General features: G+C 38.0%; 1 protein-coding gene across 6 annotated transcripts in view; it reads right to left on the bottom strand.

Moving 5' to 3' along the window:
• Positions 1 to 438: 438 nt before the first annotated feature.
• Positions 439 to 16,319, bottom strand: part of gria4a (glutamate receptor, ionotropic, AMPA 4a) — a 334,213-nt gene continuing 318,332 nt past the window's right edge. Inside the window, exons 16-18 of one of the 6 annotated variants that reach the window (XM_057839067.1) lie at positions 14,592 to 14,706; positions 11,701 to 11,838; positions 439 to 3,083 (exon numbers count right to left, since the gene is read on the bottom strand). In XM_057839067.1, the coding sequence (XP_057695050.1) occupies positions 2,919 to 3,083; positions 11,701 to 11,838; positions 14,592 to 14,706 (418 nt within the window). In that variant the 3' untranslated portion in view covers positions 439 to 2,918. Of the gene's footprint in view, positions 3,084 to 11,565; positions 11,839 to 14,591; positions 14,707 to 16,319 lie in introns of those variants that run through there. The other 5 variants (XM_057839069.1, XM_057839066.1, XM_057839070.1 and 2 more) reach the window with 5 other exon arrangements.

Genomic DNA, 16,319 nt, shown 5'->3' with positions numbered 1-16,319 from the left:
GCGTGTTTAGTGTGTCCAGCGGTGGCAAAACATATTTTTTTCCCTCTGGCAACTGTCTGTGTTGAGAAAGAGAGCGTGTATAATGTAAATGTGATACGAGTCATACACACGTGCTTTCTATGGAACATAATTTAATTATTTTTGATCTGATGGTAATAATGTTGAGCTGTGGCTGTGGGTTTACGCTCACCTAAAGCACTGCATTTATTCATTCATTTTAATTTTATTTAGAAAATATATACACATATGTATCTTTTTAATTTATTTTGACTTAACAGCCTTAACATTATACTTAAATTCCAATTTGCTAATGCTTTGAAAAAAAAAAAAAAAAAAAAAAAAAAAAAAAAACATATATATATATATATATATATATATATATATATATATATATATATATATATATATATATATATATATATTCTTTAAATTTCCCATTTCACCAAAGGCAAAGGAAGTTAATTATAAAATTGTTCATAGAGTGTACCCTTCTTCAGAATTCTGAAGGCTCCACTTTAATTTGGACCAAAACAACTATTTTAAGACATTGAAACGACTGACTATTTATATTTTTAATGTATTTTTTTAGTGCTTCCTGGGAAGATTTGTATGACTGGATATGTCCTTAAATTGTCCAATTTCTCTAGCCTCACAAAAGAAAATGTTTTCATATCATATTTCATTATTAGATTTATCGCATGACCTGGCCATGAACACAATTGTCATTCTAGGTAAATTTTTCATACAGAAGAATAGATATTTCAATTTAACCCGAATTTTAATAGTTTTCATCAGATGGCATAGCATGTTGCTCAGTGCAAAACAGCCCCACACCATAGCAGGAGCTGACACTGCCTGCAGCAAAAATAAAAAGTGTCCCTCTTTCCATTGACAATGTCGTTTTTGTTCGATTAATTTATCATATATGTATTTTTTTTTTTTTAATCAAATTGTTTGGCATATTGTCCTCATGAGTTAATGTTGCTAATCAATTTGAACTATTACAGTATTTATTAATTTCATTTAATTTTATTTTTCAGTAAAGTAAAATGGAAAGTAAAGTAAAATGTACATTGAGTGTATTTTTACAGTTTGGATGTGACTTTTTTTTTTTTTTTTAATTCAGACAAATTGATGCACTTTAAGTCTCATGTTATCAACAAAACAGTGTTAATAAATGTATACATTATTTTAAGTTGATCTACCGTATATTATTTTTTCCTTTAATATTAAAAAGAAAACATTGTTATGCAGAGGTGTACTTATAATTATTAGGGCTGTCAAAATTATCACGCTAACGGGCGGTAATTAATTTTTTAAATTAATCATGTTAAAATATTTGACGCAATTAACGCACATGCCCCGCTCAAACAGATTAAAATGACAACACAGTGTCATGTCCCCTTGTTGTTTTTCGGTGTTTTGTCGCCCTCTTCTGGCGCTTGGTTGCGACTGATTTTATGGGTTTCAGCACCATGAGCATTGTGTAATTATTTACATCAACAATGGTGAGCTACTACTTTATTTTTAGATTGAAATTTTTACAAATTTTATTAAAACGAAAACATTAAGAGGGGTTTTAATATAAAATTTCTATAACTTGTACAAACATTTATCTTTTAAGAACTACAAGTCTTTCTATCCATGGATCGCTTTAACAGAATGTTAATGTTAATGGCATCTTGTTGATTTATTGTTATAATTAACAAATACAGTACTTATATACAGTATGTTGAATGTATATATCTGTCTTGTGTCTTATCTTTCCATTCCAACAATAAACAGAAAAATATGGCATATTTTATGGATTGTTTGAATTGCAATTAATTACAATTAATTAATTTTTAAGCTGTGATTAACTCAATTAAAATTATTAATTGTTTGACAGCCCTAATAATAGCAATAATTTTATCAACAAATGATACTATTTACAGTGGCGGCAGAGTTGGGGGGCGCAAAACGCGTATGTCTTCCTGTGGTGGGAGCGTAACAGCAAATAATTGAGAAGCACTGCACTCGGCCAAGAGGGTCATAAATTGATACCTACGTTCAATGTTTGTGAATCTGATTTATAATTACTTTGGACATTTGCAAACATCCAATGAGGTCCCACTGTTGTCCTGTGACTTCATTAGATATCTTTTTGTGTTTAGTTTTTCTTTTCATCTCTGCAATTAAAACAGAACCTTCCAAATATGTTTTGCAGCAAAAGTAGGCTACTAATCACCTAATTCATATTTTTAGGTCTTGAAGCTATTGGTGAAAATCTACTGATTTGTTAGAAACCCATGTGTATTTTCAGGCCCATGTAGACCAAACAAAGCAATATGGCGGTTTTGTCTGTTCCGTAGTGGCCGTTTGCCCTGCTGCGTGGGGACAGAGCTCATTTTGAGACACAAGATAGCTTAGTCTTTCATTTTAAAATGTCCATGGTAAACTGTGCATTGTCCATAAAGTTCAGGCTTACAGTTGTCTGGTCTTCTAAGAGGAGGATGCACCTGGCACTTTGCAGGCATAATGACGACAGCCATGACAGTATGATCAAGATAAATGTTCGTCTTTGTAAGGCGTTGTTGAAAGGTGGGTGTTTACTGGCTGAGACTGCCTGATGAAGACGAGATGGGAGGTTTTTCTTCATCATGGCAGTGGTTACATCTCAGCCATTTGTTTGCTTTTCTATCAGTTTGTGGAGAGGAATGTTTGATAACAAAAAAATAAAAAAGCTTGCTTTAGTGAACTAGACTTTCCCATTTGCGCTATTTCATCTTCTCAATTAAAATAAGTCAGAGGCAGCAAGAAAAAGTAATGAAAAAAAATTATGGCATCTGGGGATAAAGTCATGAAAATGAATGTGATCCTTCAATGTGAGCGTCTGCATGTTGGTGTGTCACTAAGGCACAGCGGATCTTTTTTGGTTTTTAGGGCAGTCCAGAGGAGACCACAGCAAGGCCAGGGTGTCGCAGGGTGGCATGGCCAGTGTGCACGGCTTTGGGACAGTCTGGCGTTAGAACCCGGCCATTCTCCCCCACACTTCCTGTGATGGACAGACGGGCCTTGTTTCGCATGGCTTCGGAAAAAGACAGCTAGATGAGAAAGGATGCGAAAGAGGTTGGTCAAGTCATGTGTGGAAAAGTATACATTCTGTAATCAAAAACAATTTCATAAGTGCTCGCATTTCTTTTAACACACACACACATGCATTTGACATTACCATGCATGGCTCTTTACGCATATTACTTGGTACACACACAACTATGCTATTCAGTACATAGTTGGGATGGTGCAGTCACATCAGTTGTGATAGTTGGTTTTCTGTTAAAAAGTAGTACAGCAGTACAAAAAGCACGCTTCTTTGGACATATCAATCGGAAGAGAAATGATCGACAACAACAATGGAAGAGAACAAGGGTTCTCTTAATTTATTTCTAGACACGTGGCTGTTTGCCACAGTAAGGAGACACTGAGGGAACAAAATAAGGTAAAATATATTAAAGCAGGCGGATCAAGTTGAATCTAATAACAAGCCATGAACAAAGGTCTGTCTATACTTGAGAGTACCTGTCTTTGACAATGGGAGTGTGAGTAGGGAATGTGCTGTGCCTGGCAGAGAAGGGTCCATGCACTGATAAACTTGATGAAGAATTCTCAGTGTACTTAAAAAAGAAAAAAAACTACCGTAATTCCCGAATATAATGCGCACCCGTGTATAATGCACACCCCAAATTTACTTGTAAAATCTAGGGTAAATTATTGTACCCGTTTATAACGCGCACCCTAATTTTAACACCAATAAATAGAAGAATACAAGAAATCAGAGCTTGTGTACAGATACAGAAATGTAATTTTACTGACTGGTGAAACAGAGCACAAGCATAGCACATTGGACACAGAAAGTCTGTGTGCTTATGTTTGTTATGGTCCGAGTTGCGGAGCTGCAATAAACGTTGACTCAAATGATTCATGAAACTAAATTCTGTGCTTTATGAAGCGTGAAAAAAGCTGAATTTAACACAGACAAAATAATTCGGCTGATCAGAGTGAAGTATGACCGAAACAAAATGGTGACGTCACGTACCTAAATGGCAACGGTTCGCCGCATACGTTTCTTCAACACAACGTGGTCATGTCAATAAAAAAAAAAATCGGTTTATATATATATATGTAGTATATACAGGGGTGCACATAATTTTTTTGCCCAGGTTCTCAGAGGAGGACCTGGAGATGTGACTTGGTCCTCATTGAGCTTGAGAGCCGATCCGCCTGATGCGATAAATTTATGACACGCTTTACTTAGAGCCAATTAACTTTAATTAATTATATTAACAATTAATTCTTGATTAACATCAACTGGCACAACAAAATTGCCATTACTTTGAAGTGAAATGTAAAGAAATAAAAAGCACCAATTCAAAATAAAGAGCATTATGCGGCTCCCACATTAACTCCAAGCCTTTTTAAAAGTGGGATGTCCTCCTCATAAGACCTCATTGAACGTGCATGTTTAGCTTTGTAAAATGCGAGCAAAAACACTTTTGTCAGTGCATGTCGCTGTTCATTACCTTTATTCCGCCCTATTCCGCCACTTGTCCATAGGGCGAGTGGGGTCCTGTTTGACATTGATAGTTTGCTTAATTGCCACATGCTCTCTGTTTTTTTTGTGCTTTTCAAAGTTTGGATGGCTGAAATTATTTGACCCTGCATAAAATGCGCTGCTCTTATCGGTGACATTGGGATTCTCACGGCACATTTTGTACCGCATTTCCGTGCGAGCATCATTTGCTTCTAGCCATGGTACCTCCTGTAGCCACTTTTCAGCAAAAGCCCTTTTTTTCGGTAGCTCCGGTGACGTCTCTGTCGTCTGTCTGTCTTTTGACGGGGGTGGGGGAACACGGAAGTAATTACTCAGTGCGGCCTGCCTCTTCGACATTTTGAGAAGTTATTTTCTCGTGTCCGCTGCAAATACAGTGGTCAGCCATCGGTACGCAAAAGCGTATGGAAGCCGTAGAGGGCCAGCGCGTTTGTCTACGTCCAGTACGCATGCACGCATGCGGACCACTTATGTGCACCCCTGAGTATATACATATTTCTGTTTCCATCCATATACCCGTTTAGAATCCGCACCATGATTTTACAAGTTGATTTTGGGGAAAAAAAGTGTGTGTTATATTCGGGAAATTACGTTATATTTGTATACAGTGGGGCAAAATAAGTATTTAGTCAACCACTAATTGTGCAAGTTCTCCCACTTGAAAATATTACAGAGGCCTGTAATTGTCAACATGGGTAAACCTCAACCATGAGAGACAGAATGTGGAAAAAAAAACAGAAAATCACTTTGTTTGATTTTTAAAGAATTTATTTGCAAATCATGGTGGAAAACAAGTATTTGGTCAATACCAAAAGTTTATCTCAATATTTTCTTATGTACCCTTTGTTGGCAATAACGGAGGCCAAACGTTTTCTGTAACTCCTCACAAGCTTTTCACACACTGTTGCTGGTATTTTGGCCCATTCCTCCATGCAGATCTCCTCTAGAGCAGTGATGTTTTGGGGCTGTTGTTGGGCAACACGGATTTTCAACTCCCTCCACAGGTTTTCTATGGGGTTGAGATCTGGAAACTGATTTTCACTCAAAATCTCTCGATACATGGCCCCATTCATTCTTTCCTTTACACCGATCAGTCATCCTGGTCCCTTTGCAGAAAAACAGCCCCAAAGCATGATGTTTCCACCCCCATGCTTCACTGTGGGTATGGTGTTCTTCGGATGCAATTCAGTATTCTTTCTCCTCCAAACACGAGAACCTGTGTTTCTACCAAAAAGTTATATTTTGGTTTCATCTGACCATAACACATTCTCCCAGTCCTCTTCTGGATCATCCAAATGCTGTCTAGCGAACCGCAGACAACCTGGACATGTACTGGCTTCAGCAGGGGGACACGTCGGGCATTGCAGGATTTGAGTCCCTGGTGGCGCATTGTGTTACTGATAGTAGCCTTTGTTACTGTGGTCCGAGCTCTCTGTAGGTCATTCACTAGGTCCCTCTGTGTGGTTCTGGGATTTTTGCTCACCGTTCTTGTTATCATTTTGACCCCACGGAGTGAGATCTTGCATGGAGCCCCAAATCGAGGGAGATTATCAGTGGTCTTCTATGTCTACCATTTTCTAATAATTGCTCCAACAGTTGATTTCTTTACACCGAGCCTTTTACCTATTACAGATTCAGTCTTCTCAGCCTGGTGCAGGTCTACAATTTTGTCTCTGTTGTCCTTCGACAGCTCTTTGGTCTTGGCCATAGTGGAGTTTGGAGTGTGACTGACTGAGGTTGTGGACAGGTGTCTCTTATACCGACAGTGAGTTAAAACAGGTGCCATTAATACAGGTAACGAGTGGAGCCTCGTTAGAAGAAGTTAGACCTCTTTGACAGCCAGAAATCTAGCTTGTTTGTAGGTGACCAAATATTTATTTTCCACTCTAATTTGGAACTAAATTCTTTAAAAATCAAACAATGTGATTTTCTGTTTTATTTTTCTCAACATTCTCTCTCTCATAGTTGAGGTTTACCCATGTTGACAATTACAGGCCTCTCTAATATTTTCAAGTAGGAGAACTTGCACAATTGTGGTTGACTAAATACTTATTTGCCCCACTGTATGTATATAATCCCTGTTTTATCATCTTGTGGAAAAATATTGCCAGGATTTACTATTTTTTAATGCAAAACATAGTGTTTGAAATTATCCAATTACTTAATAATTAATTGTGTTTGAAAGATACTACTATTGAGCTGTTTTTCACCATCAGCTGAAATTCCTGGTGTGAATGCACCCCCAAACATTGGATTACACAGAAGGGCCATAATCATCAAATGCTGACATACATAGTCGATCAAAAGCCAAGATAAAAGCAAGCAACAAATCAACAAACACAGAAGGAAGATTTATATCTTAGACATCTGCATTTTGTAGTGACCATGCAGTTTTGGGTGTTGTGGGGGAGTCTCGAAGGGAGCAGCTTTATGTGATTCCAGAAGTGAGAAGATGGGAATCATCTTCGGAAGGTGAGGATTAAAGAAAGACAAAGGTAAACAGGGTACTGGAACTTTTCTTCAAGGATTCAGATTTATAGAGAGGGAGTAAGTGCTGCTATACAGCTCGTAATAGGGGCTACACTTCACATGGGCAGGCTACTCCTTTTTGTTTGTATGCATGCCATGATTCTTGACCAGGTAAAAATCCAAATGTGGTAATTTACTCTGTCCACTTAATTTTCTGAATTTCTTTTCTTCCGAATTTCATTCAAGTTGTATTTTTAAAATTAAAAACAAAAAAAACAAACAAAAAAACATTATTAAGCAGCTGTGCTCCATGAAGTGTTTGTTGATCAGGTTTTCCCCTGCAGCGATGCCGGGCTGTTTTGAAGTTGTCAGGGCGAGATCAAGTGGAAGAACCTCTTTGGTCCATCCACAACAGGGATGCACATCTCCACCATATGAACGCACAATATCAGTTGGCTTTGTAGGTTTGCGTGAATAGGGGCTACTGTGCTGTCTAGAAATATATTTTCATAGTTTAATCAAAAATGTTTGTTCATTGGTGTATTACTGTGTTGAATCTTATTCACAGAGTGTCTCTTCTCTTTTCTGTTATCATTTGAATTTTCCTTCTCAAAGCTGTGATAAGATGACATAGGAATTCTTTGTATACTCTTTGCTTACTGCTAATCTTTTGTTTTGTATTTTCTTGTACTTTATTTCACGTTTAATTTATTATTCACATTATCTTTTGTTGTGATTTGTCTTGTTGTCTTGTAATAAAACATGCAGCTTCCTCTGTCCTGTCGGATAAAAAGATACCTACTGTTGAGGAATTGCTCTGACTGTTGTTGTTGTAAATTATTTCATTATTCCTCTCAAGTTGTCATATTATGAAACATTTATGTTATTACTTGGTTGTTCAAATGTACTTTCAGATTTTTACATGGTCTGGTAATGCCCGTGGAGTGTGTAGAGCTGTTTTAAATGTGAGGAATGTCTCACATAGTCTTTCTCGGTGTGATTTCTATCACATTAGTGCTGAAAGTGAGAAACTAACCGATGAAAGCTGGTGTCTACACTGAACATAATTAATTGGTAGCTGTGAGGCATCATATTTTAATGAGGAAATCTAGGTGAAACAGTCGAAATGGTCTTAAATCCTTAAATGTGTGCAATGGCGGTTCCTGGCACGGTGGGGTTGGGCGGTCGCTCAGGGCGACAAATTGCTACGGGCGCATGCACGCAAGGTGCACGTAAGTGATTGTCTACTGCTATTATAATTGGCATGCCTAGTGTTGAAATGCCGCAACCTGCAGACCGCAGTTACTGTCTGCACGCAACACCACAAGGAGAATGAGGTGGGAGCGGGAATTGAATCAGTGTGACTCAATCAACAGTGTGACTCACCTAGAGTTAACTTTTATTCTTAATGTTCAGAAGAATCTCTTTTTTTTTTTCTTGTACTTGAATATTTGGCCTAGTTGTATAATGTATACCGTATTGGCCCTAATATAAGACGGCCCTGATTATAAGACGACCCCCTCTTTTTCAAGACTCAAGTTTGAAAAAAGACTTTTTGAACACAAAAAATAATTTTTATACAGAAAATAATTACAGTACATCTGAAATGATTATAACAATATATTTGAGAGAAAAATCATGTTATTTTGCCTCATTCAAATCTTAATATCTGAACATTTAAATATGTAAACTAAAGTGCAATCACATTCGTAAATGAATGGCTTCTGGTTTTTGAAATGTAAATAAACCGATCTTTTGTGATAGAACAACAAAATTGCAATAACTGCATTAACCATCAAAGTGAGGTCTAACTGTAACTGTAGTCTTGAAACAAATCTGAATAAGGAAAAACATTGCAATAAAATAATGCAAACTGGTTAAACTTGAGAGCAGCTGAGAGCTATCACAACAGAACATTGCTCCTCAAGTTCAGCATTCGCTTAATTGATATCTGGCGCCATCTAGCGTCGTTAATGGGTATAATGTCTGGACCCCGAATTTAAGACGACTCCCACTTTTTCAATGCAAAAAACTCCGTCTTATATTCGGGCCAATACGGTATGTATTCTTTCTGTTAAGAATCCTTCAATTCGTTTAATAGCCATTAAATTAATTTACATTCTATTTAGAGCGGCACTTTTATTTTGGAAAATAGCTTGTGCTTTTATTTCTAGTTCTGCGTTTTCCGGTGCTCTGCCAACATGTCCTAAATCGGCAAAACGTGCCACAAGAGGCAAATTTGACACCCAAAGTACTACCGTGCAATGTTAACGTGTTTTGTTTAGATAAATACAGGCAGAATGTACTAAAACATGCCTTAAGAAAATACAGTGGTACCTCGACATACGATCGCTTCGACACATGATCTTTTTGACATTCGACGTAAAATTTGACTCGCAATTTGTTTCTACATCCGATGACATGCTCTTAATATGATGATCCATGACAGCACCGCAGTTTCTTTGTTTTCCCGCAAGATGAACACATGGCAGATTTTCTTGTGAGAGAAATCAACATGGGTTCTAACAATGTTGTTTAATTGATATTTGCAATAGTAACATCAATATTTATTGAGAATTTAGTGTAGGTTTTCGGGCTGTGGAACGAATTAATGGAATTATAGTGTATTATAGTGTATTCTTATGGGAAAATCTTGCTCAAAATCCTGCTCGACATAAGACTATTTCGACTTACAAACAAGGTCCTGGAACGAACTAACTTCGAATGTAGAGGTACCACTTTACTTAAATGTAGTCATATCAAATGAGGACGGTAAAATTACGGTACATGACTAATGTGGTCAACAGATCAACACTCTGCTTCCACAAGAAAACACAATGGTTAAAAGTATGAGAGGGAAATACATGCAAACATATGTCTGAGGCAATAAAAAGGTCATATGACAAACTCTATAAAAACAAGAATAGTGAGTACTCGCCGCTTTTAATTGATGTGTGCATGCACGCGTATGCTTGCGCAGGCGCACTGAGCATTGTGTAGCACGTCTCATCGTGTAGCAAGGAATTGCAGAACACCGGTTCATGCATCTGCTCCTTCAATTACGACGTGAGTATGCCTTGTAAAATGAATTAAAGGCGCTGCAGATTTATCATGAAAATTCCTCACAATGCCAAGTGGAGGAATAGTTGTGTTAAATGTGTTTATGTGTCTGTTTTTTTTTCTCTCGATCGTTCACACTCAAAATTTCATATTTGTTAGCTTGTTTTTTTTAATCGGCTATAACTGTTAGCATCATATCAAAACAATGTGAGCAGTGAATGTATTGGTTTGACGGGCGATAGCGTGCAAATGTTAGCAAATAGTTGGTTTAGAGTTAAAATGATGTGGTTTGATGTTTAATACGCTAAACACATAAAGAGGTCTGTGAATGTTGACTTTATGTCTATGTTATTCACCAGATACTAAATATGTGTACATGTATGAATGGCTGCACATGAGCCCAAAAAAGTAGAATTTTCACTTTCTGTATTCTTTCGACAATATTTTATTCATGTTTTTGATAATAAATTAATATTCTCTTGCACATATTTATTGTTGTGCACTTTCAACTTGTTTGGTAGCGTCACTGAATGCAACATTTTATTTTTTTGAGCAAATACTGTGTTTTGGTTGTTGGGTTGTGCTAAGCATATTCATACACTGTATTTTGTGGGTCAACCGCTGTTGGTTTTTTTTAAATTGTTTTTTTTTTTTTGGGGGGGGGGGCAAAGCGTCTTGTCGCCCAGGGAACCATGTTGACTAGGAACGCCACTGAATGTGTATAATACAATGGAATAATACAGTCTCAAAGTCGAGACAAAAGGTTCAAAACTCAGCTGTGTGGAGTTTGCGTGAGCTCATGCCACTTGCGTGGGTTTTCTCCAGTCTACACTTATAGCTTACAGCCATACTACCCTGAGAACGCCCGATCTTGTCTGATCTCGGACGCAAAGCAGGGTCAGGCCTGGTTAGTACTTGGATTGGATTTCCTCCAGTCTGATTGGTTGGGGGTCAACTGTATTTTTAACCTGGTTCCTTGCCCTTGTTGTTAAATATCCTATTTTGGATAAGACATACAGTTACAGAGTAACATAGTATCCTACCAATAGCATGTACATTATGTATGAAGTTGTGCATCCCTGTTCAATTGTTTTGTTAATTATTAGCTAAGAGTACAATGCAGTTGTCTAGTTATGTCATTAGCTACGAGCATCACCGTCACTGTCATGTCATCATCATTTTCATCATAATTTTGCAGCCAAAGACGGTGGAACCAAATCTAGCAGAGGGACAACAACAAAAATAAAATGCTTTACATTTTAAGCAAACAAAGAGACAAAATGAGCTTTAAAAAAAAATGAAAGCAACATTGGCTCCACAATGCTTGACTGCATGTACTCATGACCACATGAAGAACAAGACGTTTCCGCAATGACAACCTCGGGCATGAACATCAACAACAAACTACAGCACCACCATGATGACCATCACCAGCATCATGACCCCACCTAGACGGCAGCTTCTAAATCCTACCCCTAGATCTTGACCCCCTCGGAGCCGTACACGTTGTACCCCTCCCTATAAGTGGCTAGATTCTGGGTGCTGGGGGAGGGGCTGGGGCAGTGGGGGGGACTAAGGTCCACCTTCATGCGCTTGGCTTCAGCCCGCGACTTGTAGCAGAACTCGACCAACGCCACAAGCATGGCGAGGCCCAGGCCGCCCACGAGGATGTAGAAGACCCCGGCCACGTTTGACAGGCTCAGGGCCTGAGACGACTTGTCCTGTAGGGAGCAGGAGGGGGAGTGTGGTTGGGGAAGGGGGCGAGGTAGAAGTCCATAGGGAATGATGTCGAAGAGTATTAGAGTGAATGAAAGTCAGAGAAGGCAAAAAGAAAAAAATAAAGAAGAATCAAGGTGAGATGGAGAAAGTAAAAGATCAAATGAAAGAAAAGTAACAAGGAAAGAGAAGAGAGAGAGACACAGGGAACAGGGGGTTAGATGCATTCATTTGTGTTAGTTTCACTCAATTAATAAAACATCAATCATATCATGTATCTGAAGTGATTCTATTCATCATAAACATTTCTCACAACATTCCACATCTACAGTGACATTTACTACTTTTACTGCTAATAAGTTCTACATACGAATACTTTTTAGCATTAATTGTGTCATTGTGTGAAGGCATCGTAGAATGATCAGTCTTTATAATGAATGAAAGCAGGCATTTAACTTAGCAATGAAGAAATGTTCACTTTCAAAACACCATAAGTCCTTGCGATGAACAACATTTTGTCTCATATGTTCATTTTCTGTTTGATATGTTAATAATTTCTCCAAAATGTCATCTGGGGAAAAACAGGTTAAGCTGGTGATGATATTTAAGCAATTTTAGTTTAGTTTAAAGCCTGATATTCTTGTTGGTGGTTCACAGTAGACAATTTACACCAAAACAAATACAACTTTTTTTGCTTTTCCAGCTCCTTTTCATAACAACAGTGTGCAGAGCAGATGCACAAACTCTTAAAAACAGGGCTCTTTGAGTTATTTTCTAAATATGCAGTGGGTCGAATAAGTAGTCAACCACCAATTGTGCAAGTTCTCCTACTTGAAAAGATTAGAGAGGCCTGTAATTGTCAACATGGGTAAACCTCAACCACGAGAGACAGAATGTGGAAAAAAAACAGAAAATCACATTGTTTGATTTTTAAAGAATTTATTTCCAAATTAGAGTGGAAAATAAGTATTTGGTCACCCACAAACAAGCAAGATTTCTGGCTGTCAAAGAGGTCTAACGAGCCTTCACTCGTTACCTGTACTCATGGCACCTCTTTTAACTCATTATCGTTATAAAAGACACCTGTCCACAACCTCAGTCAGTCACACTCTAAACTCCACTATGGCCAGACCAAAGAGCTGTCAAAGGACACCAGAGACATAATTGTAGACCTGCACCAGGCTGGGAAGACTGAATCTGCAATAGGTAAAACGCTTGGTGTAAAGAAATCAACTGTGGGAGCAATTATTAGAAAATGGAAGATATACAAGACCACTGATAATCTCCCTCGATCTGGGGCTCCATGCACCCCGTGGCGTCACAATAATAACAAGAACGGTGAACAAAAATCCCAGAACCACACGGGGAGACCTAGTGAATGACCTCCAGAGAGCTGGGACCAAAGTAAAAAAGGCTACTATGAGTAACACGCCGCCAGGGAATCAAACCCTGCACCTCTGGACGTGTCCCCCTGCTGAAGAAAATACACGTCCAGTTCTGTCTGCGGTTCGCTAGAGAGTATTTGGATGATCCAGAAGAGGACTGGGAAAAGGTGTTATGAAACCAAAATAGAACTTTTTGGTAGAAACACAAGTTCTTGTGTTTGGAGGAGAAAGAATACTGAATTGCATCCGAAGAACACCATACCCACTGTGAAGCATGGGCGTTGAAACATCATGCTTTGGGGCTGTTTTTCTGCAAAGGGACCAGGACCACTGATCTGTGTAAAGGAAAGAATGAATGGGGCAATGTATCAAGAGATTTTGAGTGAAAATCTCCTTCCATCAGCAAGGGCATTGAAGATGAGACGTGGCTGGGTCTTTCAGCATGACAATGATCCTTGACACACAGCCAGGGCAACAAAGGAGTGGCTTAGTAAGAAGCATTTCAAGGTCCTGGAATGGCCTAGCCAATCTCCAGATCTCAACCCCATAGAAAATCTGTGGAGGGAATTGAAAGTCCGTGTTGCCCAACGACAGCCCCAAAACATCACTGCTCTAGAGGAGATCTGCATAGAGGAATGGGCCAAAATACCAGCAAAAGTGTGTGAAAAGCTTGTGAAGAGTTACAGAAAACGTTTGGCCTCCGTTATTGCCAACAAAGGGTACATAACAACGTATTGAGATGAACTTTTGGTATTGACCAAATACTTATTTTCCACCATGATTTGCAAATAAATTCTTTAAAAATCAAACAATGTGATTTTCTTTGTTTTTTTTCCACATTCTGTCTCTCATGGTTGAGGTTTACCCATGTTGACCATTACAGGCCTCGCTAATATTTTCAAGTGGGAGAACTTGCACAATTAGTGGTTGACTAAATACTTATTTGTCCTGCTGTACATGTATTTATATTACTTTAAAATAACAATTTGGTGAATTTATACAGAACATAATCTGTGTTTAGTTTTATTGTTTTAAGTATGAGAATGAAAAATGAACATCTAATTATTTCCGGCAATGCTTCGTCTTGATTTTAATTGCGATGCTAAGTGCAATGAGAATGATTTGCCACAGATTGCTACAGAAACTGAACAGAAAACGATCATCTGTTATTAGATATTTGATGTTAGCGATTTACCAACAGTACGATTTTTTTCAACCCCCTCCCCCCATAAATGTAGAACACAATATTTTGGGGGAGGGGGGTTGATAAAGCAAACAAAGGTGTTGCTATGACAGTGGTTGCAGTAATCTGGAGCATGTTGAGGATGAAAGTTTCAGGCTAGCATTCTGAGCTGTAACAGCGTGAGACTGACCTTACTTCCAGAGTCCTTGGGTCCACATTCTCCCTTGTCATACCACCATTTGTTTTTCAGTTTGTCTAAGACGCCCGCTTCGCTCAGTTTCAAAACGGCAAGGTTTACCGGGGTTCTTTGCGTGTAAAAATAACATAAATAACATCATAGGTCATGTTATTTTATGTTATTAAAGTATTTCACATATGCATTGCACAGCTCAGTCACATAGTTATTTTATCAGTTGAGACCAAGTGACCTAGCATAGATCCCACTGAGTACATGTGTGTATGCTCGTTGAGGAGGGGCTGGGGGGAGTGGATCTACGCGAGCTACAGACATATGAGTGGGACCTACCTTTGTCACTTTATGTAACGCAACCATACTACCCCAGCTGGTACTTAGTAAATCACACGCAAATACTGCCAAGCCAGGAATACTCAAGCTCACTACATAGTAGGTAGCTCTGTTCTACCGTGACAATGGAATGTCCGAGACTCCGCACTTGCCCTTGCAAATCTTTTTACTCCTTTTTGGCATTTAACAGTAAGTTTGCACGATTAAAATGCACATGCACAAATAGGCACTGCCTTTCGCTTGGGGCTGTGTTAAGTCATTTAGCGCTCTCCAAGGCAATCAGCTACATTTGTAATTCAACATTTCACACCAAACAAATGTAAGATTGACTGTTATATGATAAGTTGACATAGGAATTCATGATTTACTCCTTGCCGCCTTCTGGTATGTTCCCAAGCTATGACTCGGCCCAGGGGGATTAAATTAATAATACTCAAACCCTATAATCTACTATCAATTTATCAAATCCTTTAATCATACTCATTGTCAGTTTCCCTCTTACTTCTTTTTCAGAAATATCCAAAAGTATAATCAAGGAAGACAAAACTAATCAAATTTTTTTTTGCTTTTCTTGATTTTGTATTATATTATAGTAAACATTGCACTGGTTAAGAACAAATGCATCCAAATATCATTTTGGTTTCGCTCAATCAGTTCAACCTTTCGAACAATGGCCACATCCATTCTTATTTTTAGGTGTTTATTTCTATGTATTGACATCAAGGGCGTCGTTTGACATAGGGATTGTAGGGACATAACACTACCAACTTTTCAGGATGCTCAAATTGTCCCCAACTTTTAAGCAACCTTATTTGCATAATATAATGAGTTCAGTTATATAGGTAATTTTGTTGTAAGGATAGAATAGGCCTTATCATTATTGTTTTCATTACGTTCAGACTTATGTTCATCTCTTTTCTCTTGCTGAATGTGCTAGGCCATTTATTTCCCCTCAAATATATATATATATATATTTACAGTGGGGAGAACGAGGGCCAATGGCCATTGGCAGTGTATCAAATACTTGTTCTCCCCACTGTGTGTGTATGTATATATATATATATATATATATATATATATATATATATATATATATATATATATATATATATATATATATATATATACACGAGAGACATTCAAAAAGTAATGCACTTACAGGATTTTACCAATCTTGTTTATATTTTGCACAAACATGATAGGACACACCGTTTTGCGATTGTTATATGTGTTTTTCTGATTTTCATATTTCTAAAGCTTAAACTAGCTTCCAAAATGGCTGCCCCTCTTGAAGTTCGTCAAAATTATGGCAAAATTATGGCCACCGTTTTTTGGGATTCTCAAGGTGTAATCCTTGTGGATTTTTTGCTGAAGGGGGAAAACATTAACGAT

This window comes from Corythoichthys intestinalis, chromosome 6, assembly GCF_030265065.1.
Source record: "Corythoichthys intestinalis isolate RoL2023-P3 chromosome 6, ASM3026506v1, whole genome shotgun sequence".
Classification (NCBI taxonomy): Eukaryota; Metazoa; Chordata; class Actinopteri; order Syngnathiformes; family Syngnathidae; genus Corythoichthys; species Corythoichthys intestinalis.
The sequence above is the reverse complement of the archived record's forward strand: the minus strand, read 5'-3'. Positions and strand labels throughout refer to the sequence as shown.